We start from the raw sequence: 19,439 nt of genomic DNA on the forward strand, positions 1-19,439 counted from the left end.
TGAACCTTAGGTATAGTTATTCCATTATTATTACTAGGACATGTATATAATTCACTGTTATCTATAACTTTTAGTATTGGTGCACCAACACTCCCTCTCGTAGAAGTATGCATGCTACTGGTTCAACTATACAAAGGTCAAGGTGTTTACCGTTTGACATAGTCATATTATAAAAGTCTTTGTTACCGCATGTATAGTAAAGCCTTCGATTATGATGTTATATACCGGTACACAGTAAAACTGTAATCGTATTAAAGAATAAATTGAATTGAGCTGATTTAAATGAAAGTTTTTAACAAGTATTGATTACTACATAGAGTTAATTATAAGCTTACATTGAAGGTAATTGTAGTCATGTGCACATAATATTTATTTTGATAATGATAATCTCTACTTTGTAGTGACACAAAAAATATTATTGACTCTATTTGTTCAAATATTTAAGTTCAAGCAATGAAGGAAAATCTTTACTCTGTGTATATACTGAAAACTTTTCTTCATAAGTTATTTAATTGCCAAAGTCAGACAAATTATGTAAACAGTGAAACTTCATCTATAAAATCCATAATTCTGCTAACAGTTAGAGATCGGTAATTGATTGTGCCATGCAGACAAACAAGGGAAGGAACTTTGTTTAGAATGGATCTGCTGGGCGACTGCTATAAATCATTATCATGCTTAAACCAGTTTGGCAGCAGAGACTGAAATGCCAGCAGCATCAACATTTCCTCATCCAAGGAAAGAAGGGAAACACACAGGATGTATACTGGTTGGCTGGTGATGCTGATTACCAATATGCAGGAGGGACGGAGAATCAAATCCTGTCACATGCAGTATTGATCACAGCTTTCTGCATCACATGACCAACCAACGACAACCTGTACCCAGCCATATTTTAGTCGATATAGGCGAAGGAAAATTTGGAGAAAAATCATTAACTCTAGAAGAAACAAATCTAAAATAATTCTGAACTATATCTCCATATGAAGAAAAAAAAATGTGTGTAATAATTAGCTCAAGCTAATAATATGGTTGATGTTAAGATTGAACTATTATTTGGTTTTTATTTTACTTTGGTGTAATGATTTGTCTAGAGAAATCTTCGTGTACATTTACTTTTTTTCCTGTATGTCAGCTGTTGCATCACATTTCCTTGTAATCTCTGTGTTGTAATAGACAGTGAAAAAAAATTACATTTTATATTTCACATACAGATTTAACAAAACTTACTAGGAAATACAGATTTATCTAAAGAAAATAATGCTTGATTCCAGGTAAAATACTCCAGTCTTGCTGTCATGACTCAAGTGTAAATTGTTGATCTGGATAATGTTGTAAAAACATGTAAAGAAAGTGTTTATAATACTGACCTATCCCGTAATGTACAATGTATACATGAAAATATTTCCTGTGCCGTGAAGCATATACACAATTATCAGAACGTAGACGTGTGTATATAATAATCAGGGATCTATATACTTGTGTGTGGGCAGTGACATTGGATGACTAAGTGCTTCATTCTGTCTTTCCTGTCAACATCTCGGTCCTTATAATGGTTTCAAGTGCTGTGGCCATTTTCATTTCTACTTGTCACATACCGCAAATATAAAGTTGCTTACCTTGTGGAGAATGGTACCTTTATTACCATATGTGAATAAAAGGAATTCAATTTCCTATCCCTTAGTGGCATTTAAGTTGAAATGAAAGAAAATTCCTGGCACATAATGTGTTTACACCAGACAAAATTTGCTAATACTTGTTTTATTCAAAGTTTTAATTGCTCCGTTTAAATTTTGATCGAGGTAAAAAAAATCCAAACTTGTCTTACTTTTGTTTCAAGGTCGTAGCAGTTGATAAAGAATAAAAAGTCTAGATTAATTTGATGCTAGACCTAGTTCACCTTATTCATGTCGACCAACCATCTATAGTTCTAGATCTTTATATGTTGCAGGTGAACTGATAAAATCATATTTGGCCTATTTGGGTAAACTTCATGTATGTCAGTCAGTCATAACATCATTAATTACCTCCTCTACATGTACCTTTTAGTTTCTGATTTAAAGTGAATTGTCAGCATACATATTGTATCATACCCTATTGGTTATGTGTTATATTATTTTATTGAAGCTTTTGTATATAAGTTTATTAGCTTTGTATATAAGTTTCTGGTAAGTTGCCTTATGTATTTCGCCAAAGGCTATTTTTATCAATACACCAAGCCAAATAATGTTAAGAAAATATTGATTTTAGTTGAAAATTAGTATATGTATAAGTTATCTGTGTAAAAGTCAGCAGGGGCTCAGAAAAAGGAAATTCAGAAAAAAAAATATGTACATGACATAATAGACATATATGTTTGTCATACATACAACCATTTAAGGAAAATTATAGAACTGATCATGAGTTAGATGAGTTTTTACCCCACTATTGGCCATATATTTGTTGTTCTTGCTTAAATTGCTCTGGCAGCTGTAATTCAATTTGATATGATGAAACAAAACATAGCTGTGGTTTTCTGCAGGAACTCTGGCTTTCTATATGCATAAAGTTTCCTCTAAAATCTAGTAGCTTTATAAATGACAATAATTAGTAGAAGATGATGTTTGTTAAGTTGAGATAATGTAATTAAGCTCAAGTTTAAAGTACTTTGATATAAAAATAATGAGTGGTATGATTTGTAAATGTCGCCATCAGAATTTGTTGACTTCATATGATCAGTCTTATACTAAGCCAATATAGGATACCTCATTATTTTACTAAGCCAATATAGGATACTTCATTGTTTTACTAAGCCAATATAGGATACCTCATTATTTTACTAAGCCAATATAGGATACCTCATTATTTTACTAAGCCAATATAGGATACTGCATTGTTTTACTAAGCCAATATAGGATACCTCAATATTTTACTAAGCCAATATAGGATACCGCATTGTTTTAAAGATGCTCCATCGCTGACAAATGATATTTTTTTCACTATTAAAAACAGGAGCAGACGATTGCGTATTTTTCTTCAGTTACAAAAGTTACTTACTTAACACCATTACCACCATTGAAAAGTTTGAGCTTCTTATTTTACTTCAATTTAGAAATATGAAAAAATAATTAATTGCATCCCGAAAAAATTCTGTGGTACTATATCCTATATGGAATGAAGTGCTGATTGTACATGCACCAAAGGTAAAATAAATTGTTTTATGTTATTTTTTGTGTTAATTAGACATAAATATACACGATTAAACACCAATCATTGTTCAAATGATGAATATCATTTATGCTCTGTCAGCGGTGGAGCATCTTTAACAGTTGTCCTTCATAAAAAAATGAAAGCAAATTTTTCAAATCAATATATGTTCTAGTCCCTGTTTATTTTCATTTATCTCTATTCAATTTGATGTTAACCTTCTCATTTATTTCTGTTAAAAATCCTGTTTTTAACCTGTGTTATAATGACCATTGATTACAAACATGATGAAGCACTGAGACCTCCTGTGATTTTTACGTTCAACAAAATTACTATTAATTGCGTTCGGTTCTGCCAACAAGAATGAAATGTGTATGCTGAATGTAATTTACAATGTGTCTGATCCAGCTTTGATGCTCTGACTCTATTGGTGAAAAAACCAAGTGACACTCCTCTATGTTGCCATGGTTACGTTATGAAGTTTTTGCATTAAATAGAAATACAGACAAGGTCTCGGAGGGAGACTCCTTCACTGTCACACACAGTTCTAATCTAGGCCAGCTGTGAACTGATGCAGTCGCGCAAAATCAACATAATTCATTGTCAACATCCTAATTTATGATTTAAAAAAAAAAAAATAAAAATTCAAATATTCACTTTAATTTTTCCACGCCACAAGTGCATAGTGCTTAGGGTCAAGTTGTGACAGAATTTGGTAAACATGTATGTATATACGGGTATGTAATGTGTGCTTACATATATCACAAGAATGATAAATTCTTAGTGATGCATATGCATATCTTAAATGATCTGAATAACTGAATTTGCTGTATGTAGTTTCCTTTAATTCCAGGTAGTGAAAAATCATCCCTAGACAATTTAGTTTTGTACAAATGAGTTATGTAACATGCGTTACAAATTCTTGTGTACACACAATGGTTGGATATTGATTGTGTACACCCAATACAATGCGTGACCCTATCTGGGATCCAATCACTTCTCTACAGTGTAGAGAGAATGGTGCCAGACCATAGGCTGTGGTAGTGCAGCTATACTGGATACCCTACAGCAAATACAAAACACTTTGCTACTTCATTGTTATAACTTGATGATCAAAGATTTGTCAACTTAATGAAATAATAGATCGTCCTTAAATTTAAAAAAAAAAGATTCAAATTTGAAGTCAATTTAAGTCCGTTAACCTTTCACCACTGAAGAAACATTTGAATTATTTTTATTCTAAGACTGGGAAAGTTCATTATAGCATTTCAGGGGTGATTACAGACCAGTTAAGTGTTCAAGACTAAAAGCTGACAGTTATAGATCTTTTAATAGTTGTGTTTTAATTTGTTTGCATCTTTATACAATATAAATATGAAAAGTCTAGATCAACACATTACATTTTATCCAGGGCATTTATATAAAGTTCAATCGTGAAGAGATTTTGATCATTTATTGAACAACTCTTAAGTCAAATTTTTAAGTTATTTTTGTGATTTTTATGTAAGAAATAACACAATGTAGACTTGTGGTTAGTAGATAAGCCATTGAGGCTTTCAAATGTAAGGGCTTTAGAACACATGGTGCTTTAGTTTTGGTAATCCCAGAATGTTAGTTCTGACTCTTTGATTGAGATTTCACAGGGTATTTGGGAACGCCATTCGTTTTTTCTCATATTTCGCATCATCTGCCTTTTTCAAGAATTTCATGTTCAATGCTGGCAAGTTCTCATATTGGATAACTTCCATCATGTTTTTTGATCATTTTGTAAAAGGAAGGAACTTGTGTCTTCCTTCTTTCAGTTGGATAAAGCCTCGGAATGTGAATTGGATAAGTCAGGGAACGGGAACTCCATGATCATAAAAAAGGAATAAAATCGGCAATGATAGCTAGTTGCAGGTGGGAAAAATAGAATTTGGGAAAATGCAAATGAAAAACATCTATTCCCTTTTGCTTGATCACAGATCTGCTATCACTTAATAAAAGTATTGATAGAAAAGTGAAATATAATACAGAGATTTGGGATATACAAGACGTTATGTTCAGTGTAAATTTTCAACTTGAAATTATATTTTGAAAACGTCGCTATAACACATTTGGATCATAAACCAGGTACCAGTATTTACACTGAAATATCATACAATCTTTACACCTGGTTTAGTTTTGAAGGTAGCGTTGGTCAAGGTGAAAGATAATATATGACCATGCATGGCTCCATATAAAAATGTGCAAGATAAATAAATATACATGGAGACTCGCAAATTAAACATAAAGCTAAATATATTGCAGTTAATACAGTGCTAAATTATATTGATATAATAATATGACTGATGTATATATATGGTTGGGAGGGGGAGTGGGTGGTAGGGAGGGATTTATGTGTAGTGTATAAATCAATAGTCTGGTTACCACCCTACACACACAACACACTGGGCCTACACTTCTACACTGGAAGCTGCTGCTGATGCTGCTGCACACAATTTTGTCTACTCAGCTGCTGAAACAAAAATCTATACAAACTCCTCACAAGTTTTCCATTGCTAAGATAATCATACTCCCTACTCTTATGATACTTTCCTCTAACACATTCAGAAATGCAATTTTACCAATATTTTTTCATTCTCTGCTTCTTCTGGGGGAAGGAAATAAGTTCATTTATTTCACTGTTGTTGTCGTAATGGGAATTTAGGAGTTATAATCATCATTCTATTATCGTGGTTTTTGAAGATTTAAACACTTGGGAATGGATATGGGTATTAATCACACCTGTAGCTGGAAGAAATGATGTCGTCATCTTTTGATCGATATATAGTATTCCTAAAGTTCAAATATGGCTGGTTTTCAATTTACCAGTCTTTCCATCTTGGTTATAATGTAAATCAGTTAGAAATTAAGAAAAGTTTAAATAATGATCTTTGCTAATTTTTTTGAAGAGAGTCATTGTTTATGTTCAATTATTAACAGTTAGCAATTCAATAGGGTCATGTATAGATATATATGAAAGGTTTACATAGGTGAAGGAAAGCTAGAGTACCTGGTGAAAAACCACCGACCTACAGTCATGATTAGGAGTACCTGGCAACTGCCCCAGATCTATATATAGACCAGAAGTTTTGATATTATTATGTGTGGTATAACATTTTGGATGATGGCAGATTATGTACCTGAATTTGAAATTGAGCCCATATACTTCCTAGCTTGAGGCCAGACCTGTCTAAGCTAGGTGTACATGTATATCTATGTGATGTCATGATGATAATGTTTCTAAAGGCAAGCTGCAGTTCTGTACATCAACAAGTCTGGGCTGTGCAATTTTATATTTACGAAAAAATGAAAATTCTGCCAAGCAACGTGTAATTTTTCTATTCGGTGTGAACATTTTGACAAGAGCTATCCCTTGCCTTCAGTAAATAACCGTCTTGAGAATGTTCATCATTCTTGATGTGAAGAATGTTAGGCCTACAGTATGCATTAGTTATATATTAGAATAAAAGTAGATAATTTCACTTAACATCCATCATTCATTGAATATGATAGTTAAATGTCATCTTTGTTATTTTACAAAAAAAAAAAAAAAAAAACATGTTCACATGTCATTCAGGTAGGAATAAAATTGTTGAATGAAAACTACATAACGTCAATGCAGCAATGCCTCAAAACATTCATAAATGAGCTAATTATAAATGATAAAGTATGAACTACGGCGCAGTTTTCCATGTTTTACACACCACATTTTATGCAATATAGTCGTGCACATATATATGCATACCTTCATTCAGGAAAGAATAAATACGGTATGTATAAGATATAGTACAGCGGATAACATTGATGGGCCTGTGCCATCTACAATGTGACAGGGTAATTTAAACAGTATATTTAATATATATATACGCTTTTTCTTTTGTTGATTTCACCATCCTAGATTAAATTCTAGATTATGAAATGCATTTACAGAAAGGTAAACTATGAAATGGTATGTAACCTTACATCACTGCATGGCTGTAAAGATATGCTTTTGAATTGAAGTGTGTATAGATTAACAAAGTCTTTTGTTGCGAGAAAGTCATCAACATGAAACTTTTTCTATTTCCTGTTGGTAATCAGCTATTTTATGTTGAGTACATGTTTAAGGCAATTTTACATTTTTATCATGTGATAAATCTGATCTAGAGCCTTGGCATTTTACATTTTATGCATAAGAGATAGCTACTATTTTTCCATTTGATGAATTAGAATCCTATTTTGCTAAAAAATCATTGTTTTTGTCAAAAATTTATTCATGAATTGAATTTGTTGCAATATTATGTTGTGCTTTTTAACCACAAGATATACTAGATAATTGATTTTGATTTCAATTTGATACTTTGCACATACGGTACTGATATGTGTCAATGAATTCAAGAATATTTATGTGCAGTGTTTGTACAAGCAGTCTGATACATACCTGTCTTTTGATTCTGTCCAATGCTGTCCTTTTACTCAGCATAACATTAACAGACACTGTTGCCATGGAATTTATCTCAATTACTCAACTTTATATTGTTAGTGCCACTGTTGATTGTAGTAGGAAGGAGATTTAAATCCATACTCCTAATCTAAATTATAGTGTATTATCTGTTTTATTATAATAATGGTGGATCAGTGTAAATGTGACTTTTTCCTTATAAATGATAAGTTATATGTTTTTGTTGAAAAGCACAAATAGAGCTAGATTACATAATAAACCTGGTTATTACAATCTTTTGTGGTTTGATTGGTGCACGCACATCTAATAATCTTACAGTGCTGTAAGGATGCAGTAGTTCTCCACTACCATGTCCTACTTTGCATTTGAAAAGTCTGGGTTTTGTACATAAAATGTCTCAAATGAATTCAGGATCTGTTTTAGATTTTAGAGGAAATACATTATATCGCACAGTGTTTTGCTTTCGTTTATGCTGCAGGAACAATAGTTGCATTTATAGTTATAGCATTGCACGTCGTAATCAATTATATGTTGAATTGATCCAGTTAATTGCTCAGAGCTTGGTATTGGTGAGGATATGCTGCAACACAATTTATTTTGACCAGAGAGGAATTTTCTGAAAGTGTACATTGATCTACCAATTCAAAATATTGCTTTATTGACATTTCTGTTGCTATTGAATGTTTGTACATGGACATTTGACCTAGTTTAAAAGGCGGTATAAACTTTTTATGGTAGTAATTGTGGCTGACAGGTGGTTTCTGTAAAGAATTAGCCTAAAGAAAGCATATTTTACCCAATTTGACATTTTGACATTACAGCCAGGTGGTCTATTTTGTTGGGAATGTATAGATGTGTTTCTCTTGTTTATATATCTGTTTCATTTATGGGGCTACATGTTGGAGGTCTTGCAGAAATTTCTCTTCTAGATTTCTAACTTATTATATATGTGTGGTGGAAATGTTTGACGATGTAATGATATGAGTCTATAAGCTAACAATACATTTTTATGGTTGTCAATCTACATGTATACTCTGTTGTCCTGGACCCATGTTTCCTTGCATTGTCAGGTTTACCAGCTTCCAGACGAATTGGTAATAAATTGGTGTGAGTGTGTGTGTTGTTCTCACAGTCAGCCTGCTGCTACTGAAGATGTGTGTCATTATGTCAGTCAGTCTCACCATCTATTTATAGTAACTAGAGTGTACACACATTCCAACCAGTACATGCTTACTAAAAACCATAACAGACCCCATCTGTTCTGTGAGTGTGTGTATGTGTGTATATTATTTCCATTATGAGATATTTTGAACAAAACATTCAAGGATCAACAGATTAATGTATGAAAAAAAATTTTAATTCAAAGAAACTATATACCACTATTACATCTACCTGGTTTGAGCTTTGGGTATGGCCAGTGGTACTGTTAAGATATGTTCATGCAGACATAAGCAAAATACAAGCTTTTCCTTCTCTGAGACTTGCACATTTGAAACCCTGGGTTAATTTCCAAATACTAAACGAATGTGGATTGTTTTCCTGTGACTTAAATTTCCACCATCTTCTACACTTCCATGTTTAAAATGTTCCGAAAATGTCATCAAACAAACCTAAAAAAATCTACTGTATCAAACCAAATGCCACTGATATCTAGCTATTATTTATATCTTATTTCATCATATAATATTTTGCCTGCATAAAATTCTCTAAATCAGAATAATCATTTCATTATTCAATGTTTTCAATCTTGAGTGTCGGCATGGTATGCAAATAATGTGCTTAAAATGTTTAAAGTACGGTATACAGTACACATAATATATGTAGTCATCTCGATCTCATTAAAAACATCATGCTGATGGTCCTAGCAGAATATAATATCACGAAAAATAATACATAACAGTACTACTATCTTAACAAATGACAGCTGACTAAGAATGTCTGGTTGAAGCAGATATTTAGCATAATATGTTTGCATGATAAAGCCAAGAAGTTGCTAATAAAAAGAAGGAAGTAGAATACATTACTTATTCAAAATAGTATAAAGTCTGACTTGTTGAAGAAATGTTGCACTGCATATTTGTTTTGGTTTTTACCCGATCTGCATGCCATGTTAGAGGGGTTGCCAATAATTACATGTCATAATGTGCATCTTGGCACAGTGGTACAGGGTGTGGCTGGGATTGTTTATTATTTCCGGCAGGCTATTTTGGTACACAAAACACCTGTGCAGGTGTAAATAAAGTGTAGTTAGCTAGTAACATATTTTGACATGTCAAGAGATTGGAGATAATTTCTGTCAGCAAATCTGAGAAACATGTGTTACTAGTTATAATTACATAATTGTGAAAAGACGTAAGCTTTAAATTAGTTTTGTGGACAGTTTTTCCTTTTATAATATAAACAAATATAAATGATGTCTACCTCTTTCAAGGTTGACCATATAGCAGATTAACTGAAAATAAATCATCTCAGACCCAAGAATTTTTTAAGACCTTCTTAACTTTTTTCTTGATTATCTCCCCTTAGTATAACTCTTTTAGAAAGGATATTATAGATAAAAAAATCAAAAACTCGGTTTCATATACATGTTGTCCTGTAAATTGTTGACTATACATACTAGTACTAGTCCATATAGATACAGGATGTGTAGAAATGAATGATGAGCGTGTATAAATTCTGTGGAGGTGATTCACCCCTCGACTTACCCACAAGGCCATTCAGCTGCCTGGAGTCATTATCATATGGTAACGAGGATCTTCTTCAGTTTATCCTCTTCCCCTATACTGGTAACCAAACACAGGTAGTCTTTTTATCACTTGATTATATGACATGAACTTCATATGATATAAACGACCAGAAATAAATTTACACACTACTGGAAACAATTTTTCAACAGTGTAAAATATGATATGGTATTTGATTTTCTGAAAAAAAATAAGAAACAATACCAAAATGTGTTATCGCTTCAAATTGAACATAATCAGTTACATCACGTACAGGTATATATATATATATATATGCTATCACAGATTTATCGAAGGGGATATAAATTGTTCTTATTGTATTGCAATATATTTGTTTCTTCCTATGTCTATACAATATAGTATGGATCTCGTTGATCAAAGTGTGTTTGAAGCATTTCTTTGTCAACACCTACTGGAAAACAATGGTACTGGCGTCACAGTAGTTTAAGATCGGTCATCTTGGGTTAATGTTTCCCAAGGATAAATATTTGGAGTTCACAGTTAGGTGTGTGCCCATCTGGTTAGGGGAGTTCATTACACACACAGCTGATCGATTCAAATCGACATTTCAATAATGCATAGCAATTTAGATTTTGTAGATTTTGGAATTTTTCCATGTTTTTGATAGCTTTTGTGTGTACTTGAACAAAGCTTTGTTTTTATTTTAGTCAAGGATTTTGTTATTTTGCGACTGAATGAGTTATATAAATATATATGTACTGACCTTGTGCTGAAAATGGTTTGTCCAAAAATGTTTTAGAATCTTGGCAAAGTGTTATATTTTCCAAGAAAAGGTTAAAATATTACACTTAAATTTTGAGATAGAGGGTTATCGTATCTGTCCAGTAATGATTATCTGATGGAAAAAAATTCAATGTTGAGATTGAAAAGTTTGTTACACATGTACAGTCAAACGTTGATTTCTGTAAAGAGCACCCAAGGGACAAAGAAGAATGTACTTAATACACTCAAAATTAAATTTGTGATGAAAATGGCCATTTGGGACCACATATTTTATTAATATTATTATTTTATAAAGGATGATCTTCCTACAGATCGAGGTCACCAGGTTGCTAAGATAGGTATTTTAATTACTGTACTTTTAATATCCATGGGCCTTAATATATATGAGCTTATAGACCTATTTTTATTGCAAGATGCATCTAAATTTGGAATTTGGAATTCTTTGCCTACTTGCCCCCCCCCCCCCCCCCCCCCCATCTAAATTTGGAATTTGGAATTCTTTGCGCCACCCCCCACCCCCCACCCCCCACCCACCCCCACCCACCCACCTTCAAGACCTGAATTGCATTCTATAACTATGCAGTCTAAATCATATTGAAAGTTGGACTTACAATTGCAAGTATCAATCCTTTTCTACAAATAAACCAGGTGTACTTATGTGTATCAATAACTTCATGGTGAAGTTTGATTATGGTAATTCATCAAAAAGGTTCAACGTCAATAAGTTTAGGAAAATGACAGAGCCTATATAATTAATCATTTTAATGTAAAAAAAATCATGTCATATTAATTTCCGTCTTAAAATCCTACCAAAATTGTAGCTTTGCCTACTTGGTACTTTAATAAGCATTATGCACCTTGTAATTACGAAATGAAAAATTCACATAGCAAGAAATTTAATGTGTTCATATTTTTAACCCTGACATTAATAGGCAGCACCTACAATTAACACTGTAATCTAGAATTGTGTCGTTTTAGCTTGCAGTGGTATTAATCCATATATACATAAGACAAAGAGCGGTAATAATATTTTTGTAAGGAAAATTAATGTTTATCTTTAAGCCTTTTGAATAATTTGTGGGTGGGTCGATGTCTGCATGCAAATACGGAATACACACACATGAACTCACACACAATCGCACACAGTTTTTACAGACACACAGTTGTTCCGTACATGTATGCGTGTACTGTAACCAGACAGGTGTAATTAGTGCTACACTTTGTATACCTGTGTAACTATGGGTCACTAATGTACATTATTGTAATTAATTTGAATGTCTTACTTGGTATATAATACATACATGTACTGCATAAACCTGATGAGTATTGGGCTCATCTCAAGTAAAAAAAAATCTTCTGATGTATACATAGTTTCTATTGATTTTTGCAATGCCGAAGGGAAAATTGAAATCTGATAAAATTTGCATACATCTTTCTGTCAACTCATCATGAAAAAATATGTTGTATATATGATCATGTATGGCTTTGATATTGCTGGGGTACAGTGATGTGATGTCGCCCAATGAAAATAAAAAAGTGAACAATACGTACTGAGGAAGAATTTCCATTCATACTATATTGGGTGAGAGGGAACCCATTCATACTATATTGAGTGAGAGGGGACCCATTCATACTATATTGGGTGAGAGGGGACCCATTCATACTATATTGGGTGAGAGGGGACCCATTCATACTATATTGGGTGAGAGGGGACCCATTCATGCTATATTGGGTGAGAGGGGACCCATTCATACTATATTGGGTGAGAGGGGACCCATTCATACTATATTGGGTGAGAGGGGACCCATTCATACTATATTGGGTGAGGGGACCCATTCATACTATATTGGGTGAGAGGGGACCCATTCATACTATATTGGGTGAGAGGGGACCCATTCATACTATATTGGGTGAGAGGGGACCCATTCATACTATATTGGGTGAGGGGACCCATTCATGCTATATTGGGTGAGAGGGAACCCATTCATACTATATTGGGTGAGAGGGGACCCATTCATACTATATTGGGTGAGAGGGGACCCATTCATACTATATTGGGTGAGAGGGGACCCATTCATACTATATTGGGTGAGGGGACCCATTCATACTATATTGGGTGAGAGGGGACCCATTCATACTACTATATTGGGTGAGGGGACCCATTCATGCTATATTGGGAGAGAGGGGACCCATTCATACTATATTGGGTAAGGGGACCCATTCATACTATATTGGGTGAGAGGGGACCCATTCATACTATATTGGGTGAGGGGACCCATTCATGCTATATTGGGTGAGAGGGGACCCATTCATACTATATTGGGTGAGGGGACCCATTCATACTATATTGGGTGAGAGGGGACCCATTCATACTATATTGGGTGAGAGGGGACCCATTCATACTATATTGGGTGAGAGGGGACCCATTCATACTATATTGGGTGAGAGGGGACCCATTCATACTATATTGGGTGAGAGGGGACCCATTCATACTATATTGGGTGAGGGGACCCATTCATGCTATATTGGGTGAGAGGGGACCCATTCATACTATATTGGGTGAGAGGGGACCCATTCATACTATATTGGGTGAGAGGGGACCCATTCATATGCTATATTGGGTGAGAGGGGACCCATTCATACTATATTGGGTTGAGAGGGGACCCATTCATACTATATTGGGTGAGAGGGGACCCATTCATACTATATTGGGTGAGAGGGGACCCATTCATACTATATTGGGTTAGAGGGGACCCATTCATACTATATTGGGTTAGAGGGGACCCATTCATACTATATTGGGTGAGGGGACCCATTCATGCTATATTGGGTGAGAGGGGACCCATTCATACTATATTGGGTGAGAGGGGACCCATTCATACTATATTGGGTGAGGGGACCCATTCATACTATATTGGGTGAGAGGGGACCCATTCATACTATATTGGGTGAGGGGACCCATTCATACTATATTGGGTGAGAGGGGACCCATTCATACTATATTGGGTGAGGGGACCCATTCATACTATATTGGGTGAGGGGACCCATTCATACTATATTGGGTGAGAGGGGACCCATTCATGCTATATTGGGTGAGAGGGGACCCATTCATACTATACTGGGTGAGGGGACCCATTCATACTATATTGGGTGAGAGGGGACCCATTCATACTATATTGGGTGAGAGGGGACCCATTCATACTATATTGGGTGAGGGGACCCATTCATACTTTATTGGGTGAGAGGGGACCCATTCATACTATATTGGGTGAGAGGGGACGACACACTTACCAGTCATTTCTGAGTCAGTGTTATCATTTGTGTTCTGTAAAGGTCACAAGGAACTTATGTAATGGAAATTGTTGACAGACAAATTGATAACAGACAGTATAATGACTCTAATCTGCAGAAAAATTGGCATAATTATATAAGTGAAAGTAACGACAGCCTGTCTACAAGTCAAATCAATCCTGGAATTGTCAAGTTTTAAAAATAATGTTTTTTTTTTAAATCATTGAAAAAGAGGTACTGTGTGTGCACTTATCAATTATTTACTTTACATCAAACTGTTTGCTTTAAGCCTTATTATTGAAGGTACGTCTTTGTTTGCATATTACAGAGACTGAGTTATCTAAATGGTATGGATTTATATCGTAAGTTAAGGCTGTGTGCGAGAATGACTTTGTTTTCTCTGAAAAATGTTATATTTCCCCTACAAACACAGATGACAGAAAAATCAATAAAAAGTAGATTGTAACTATTAAACAATATGTGATTACAAATTTAAGTGTTGATCAAAGTATAATGTTTGTATGTACTCAGTGAGAGATGTGAGCGTGATCGTCTGTAGATGTTCGTATGTACTCAGAGAGAGATGTGAGTGAGATCGTCTGTAGATGTTCGTATGTACTCAGAGAGAGATGTGAGTGAGATCGTCTGTAGATGTTCGTATGTACTCAGAGAGAGATGTGAGTGAGATCGTCTGTAGATGTTTTTATGTACTCGGAGAGAGATGTGAGTGAGATCGTCTGTAGATGTTCGTATGTACTCAGAGGGAGATGTGAGTGAGATCGTCTGTAGATGTTCGTATGTACTCAGAGATGTGAGTGAGATTGTCTGAAGATGTTCGTATGTACTCAGTGAGAGATGTGAGTCAAAGTATAATGTTTGTATGTACTCAGTGAGAGATGTGAGCGAGATCGTCTGTAGATGTTCGTATGTACTCAGTGAGAGATGTGAGTGAGATCGTCTGTAGATGTTCGTATGTACTCAGTGAGAGATGTGAGTGAGATCGTCTGTAGATGTTCGTATGTACTCAGTGAGAGATGTGAGTGAGATCGTCTGTAGATGTTCGTATGTACTCAGTGAGAGATGTGAGTGAGATCGTCTGTAGGTTAGAAGTAAAAAGAACATGAATGAGACAAGTGTTAAGTCAAGATAAAACTGGTCACCAGTCTCAATTTTAATGAGCTGTATGGTCTGGAACACTTGAATGGTGGAAGTGGAAATTGATCCGCCAGATGATGTGGGCTTGGTCTCAATGGAGCCCAGGTATATCATATAACTGGACTAGTCCTCCTGTAATTATATAATCTCCTCAATGAGTCTCGAAGGGGCCATAAATCCTCCAAACCTTTCCTTAAAAAAGGAAGAACATTTTCTTGCCGTCACAGATGTAAACGATATTTATCTATGCCACTTTATAGTGACCACATTTCTCAGTCTGTCACAACCACAAAGTTTATCAGAAAAACACATTCATATATATGACAGTAGTGTATCTGTAAAAGTATTAATTAACAGAAGTACTGGGGCTACACTGCATCTTGTTGCTAACAGAAGCACTGGGGCTACATACACTGCATCTTGTTGCTAACAGAAGTACTGGGGCTACACTGCATCTTGTTGCTAACAGAAGTACTGGGGCTACACTGCATCTTGTTGCTTACAGAAGTACTGGGGCTACACTGCATCTTGTTGCTTACAGAAGTACTGGGGCTACACTGCATCTTGTTGCTAACAGAAGTACTGGGGCTACACTGCATCTTGTTGCTAACAGAAGTACTGGGGCTACACTGCATCTTGTTGCTAACAGAAGTACTGGGGCTACACTGCATCTTGTTGCTAACAGAAGCACTGGGGCTACACTGCATCTTGTTGCTAACAGAAGCACTGGGGCTACACTGCATCTTGTTGCTAACAGAAGTACTGGGGCTACACTGCATCTTGTTGCTTACAGAAGTACTGGGGCTACACTGCATCTTGTTGCTAACAGAAGTACTGGGGCTACACTGCATCTTGTTGCTAACAGAAGCACTGGGGCTACACTGCATCTTGTTGCTAACAGAAGTACTGGGGCTACACTGCATCTTGTTGCTTACAGAAGTACTGGGGCTACACCGCATCTTGTTGCTAACAGAAGCACTGGGGCTACACTGCATCTCGTTGCTAACAGAAGCACTGGGGCTACACTGCATCTCGTTGCTAACAGAAGCACTGGGGCTACACTGCATCTTGTTGCTAACAGAAGCACTGGGGCTACACTGCATCTTGTTGCTTACAGAAGTACTGGGGCTACACCGCATCTTGTTGCTAACAGAAGCACTGGGGCTACACTGCATCTTGTTGCTAACAGAAGTACTGGGGCTACACTGCATCTTGTTGCTTACAGAAGTACTGGGGCTACACTGCATCTTGTTGCTAACAGAAGTACTGGGGCTACACTGCATCTTGTTGCTAACAGAAGTACTGGGGCTACACTGCATCTTGTTGCTAACAGAAACACTGGGGCTACACTGCATCTTGTTGCTGATGTCTATATGCCATTCACAGCAGGTGTTGATTAAAGTGGCAATTTATCTCAAATTATTTTTAATTCACTTATTGGTTTGGTTTTTTTTAACCGATTTTCCCTCCAAACTTTATTGACTGTACTTGCCAAACCCTTGCTGTGCATCTGGATTTTGAGTTTAAAGACAGCCTAATGAAAACATTCTTCCTGGTTACTGTTAATTCATATATATATTAGTATGAAACCTACACTAAGATCCCTCAGCAATAATAGTTTCCAAGTTAATCAACTTTAAAAGACTTTTCTAAATCCAATTAAGTTCAAATAAGACATCTAGTTTGTCTTCGGGGAGGAAGTTATCTATAAGCCATGATTGCAATTTGACACCTACGAAAAGTGTTTTGCGAGTCATTGACACATTTTGGAGCAAGTGCTAATAATGAAAGCTTGAAATTAAAGATATAAATATTAACAGTTTTCAAATCGCTATTATTTCATAAAATGATTTATATATGGATGCCACCTACTGCTGCTACAAAGTTACATTACAGGCCCCTGGGACCTTCAGTCTCTACACTAGTTAAGGTTTTTTGTGAAAATTCAAGGATAGAATAAATTCTCAAGAAGAATGCAATTTAATAAATTTCAAGACCCCAAATATAGAATATAGAATTTGTGCAGTTTACATTTCCTATAATGAAATAAGTCGAAAGATCTTAGTGTAGGTAATCTGAAATATAGTGTTGTAATGGGTACAAATTTGTTGCCCTGGATATCCGATAGTTGCAACCCAACCCGTAACGGGGTACCCATATACTTGTTACAAACGTAAGAAGATATATGAAAAATTATGAATTAAAGACAAAATTCGTTAAAATTAATTGATACATGAATAGTTTGATACAATCTGCTTTACAAGTGCTGTTCCATGAGACAAAGAGAAGCTTAAGTGTCTTTAGATAATAACAATATTTTCTAACAGTACAACTTGTGTTTTACAGGGAAAGACACTCTACAAAGTTCGATGGAGAGGCTACGGCGCTACAGACGATACCTGGGAACCCATAGAAAATTTACAGTCCTGTCTCGACCTCATAGAGGAGTTTCAAAAGAAGCGAGAGGAGCAGAGACTAAAAAGAGCCATGGAAAGAAAGAAAAGAAAAGTATGTTAATCTTTAATGGATGCAGTAATTAGGAAAATGGTCAACTTATAGATTTATACAATATCTTGTCAGACTCCCCCTTCAGGAAGGCTGGCGTGGGTAAAGATGCTAAAAATTTGCATCTCAAGGTTTTAAAGATGTTCAGTTTCTTAAAAATGGTTCTATTTTGTTAAAATGATAATATAATACTGAGTAAAGATTTTGTTAAAATGAATACCTTGATCTTCTATGAATGTGTTGGAGGTTTTGGCATTCATTAAATTTGGCCAGATATTTCTGTTGAATAATAACCAAAACTCCAATATCAGATGTTTTCTTTGAAGATTATATATAATACATGTATATGAAGAAAATATATTTATCAAATGAGACGTGATTAAGTATTGAAATTGAATTTTATTTTTCTGTGTGAAATAAATCATGTAAGTTATGGTTCGCAAAGATAATATTTGTTGTTATTTTTATGAATTTTATGTTTTAATTCATGTTTCTCGATGTCTTTGAGATTAATTTAATCTACTGCTACACAGGACATGATGGAGGGGCGTATTCTTGTGGAACCAGAGCATTCACGGGAGGGCTCACCTGCTCAAGTTCCCACTACACTGAAAGACACCTTCTGGAAGGACCTTGAAGAAGGTCGTCTCAACCTCTTCGCCACAGACATGTACTCGCGAGTAAAAGGCGGAGGAAGAGCTCCGAAATCACCCAAGGAAGAGGACGAAGAGGAGGAGGAGAAAACTCAGCGAAAACGAGGCAAGAAGAAAAATACTTCACGGAACATCCGCGAAAGGGATAAAGGGAGTGGGAGGAGTAAGATGAGACCAAAGAAACATTCCTCAAAAACTTGTCTGGTCAGTGTTATGACGGACTCTGAGTCGGACTCGTCCTCCAGTGATATAGAAAACCTCAGTAGAGACTCGGTGCCCATCACTTACAATGGCTGCCACCAATCCGTGCAGCCCGAAATGTGCAATGGAGAGAAAAGTGAAGTTCTTACAGTTAATGTAAGTAAGAAAGAAATAGATAAAAACGTGCACATCAGTATTATAGGGTGTAAAGAAGCAAAAAGTTTGGCTTGTATGCATTTTCATCCAAAGATGAAAATATGCCAAGCTTCGGTGGTAGAGGAAACCTGGAGTGACCTTTAAGACAAAATTTACCCATCTTAGTACCTAGCAACCGTCCAACATGTACATCTAAGTAATGAACCTCAACTATATGATGTCTACTCAATCATTGGGGCTCCCACAACAAAGGATAAGAAAATTATGTTATTGTAATGTTAGATCATAAAATGAAGTTGAAACGTTATTGTTATTATTTATATTGTAAAATTACTAAGT

General features: G+C 35.3%; 2 protein-coding genes across 2 annotated transcripts in view; one reads left to right on the plus strand and one right to left on the minus strand.

Moving 5' to 3' along the window:
* The window catches only part of LOC138327767 (uncharacterized), a 77,803-nt gene extending 67,289 nt beyond the window's left edge, over positions 1-10,514 (minus strand). The window contains exon 1 of the mRNA XM_069274129.1: positions 10,357-10,514. The gene's annotated coding sequence lies outside the window, so the exon portion shown is untranslated. The remainder of the gene's footprint in view (positions 1-10,356) is intronic.
* The window catches only part of LOC138327755 (M-phase phosphoprotein 8-like), a 43,032-nt gene that overhangs the window by 3,934 nt on the left and 19,659 nt on the right, over positions 1-19,439 (plus strand). Inside the window, exons 2-3 of the mRNA XM_069274101.1 lie at positions 17,932-18,093; positions 18,624-19,100. Coding sequence (XP_069130202.1) covers positions 17,932-18,093; positions 18,624-19,100 — 639 coding nt within the window. The remainder of the gene's footprint in view (positions 1-17,931; positions 18,094-18,623; positions 19,101-19,439) is intronic.

This window comes from Argopecten irradians, chromosome 1, assembly GCF_041381155.1.
Source record: "Argopecten irradians isolate NY chromosome 1, Ai_NY, whole genome shotgun sequence".
In the NCBI taxonomy this organism is placed as follows: domain Eukaryota; kingdom Metazoa; phylum Mollusca; class Bivalvia; order Pectinida; family Pectinidae; genus Argopecten; species Argopecten irradians.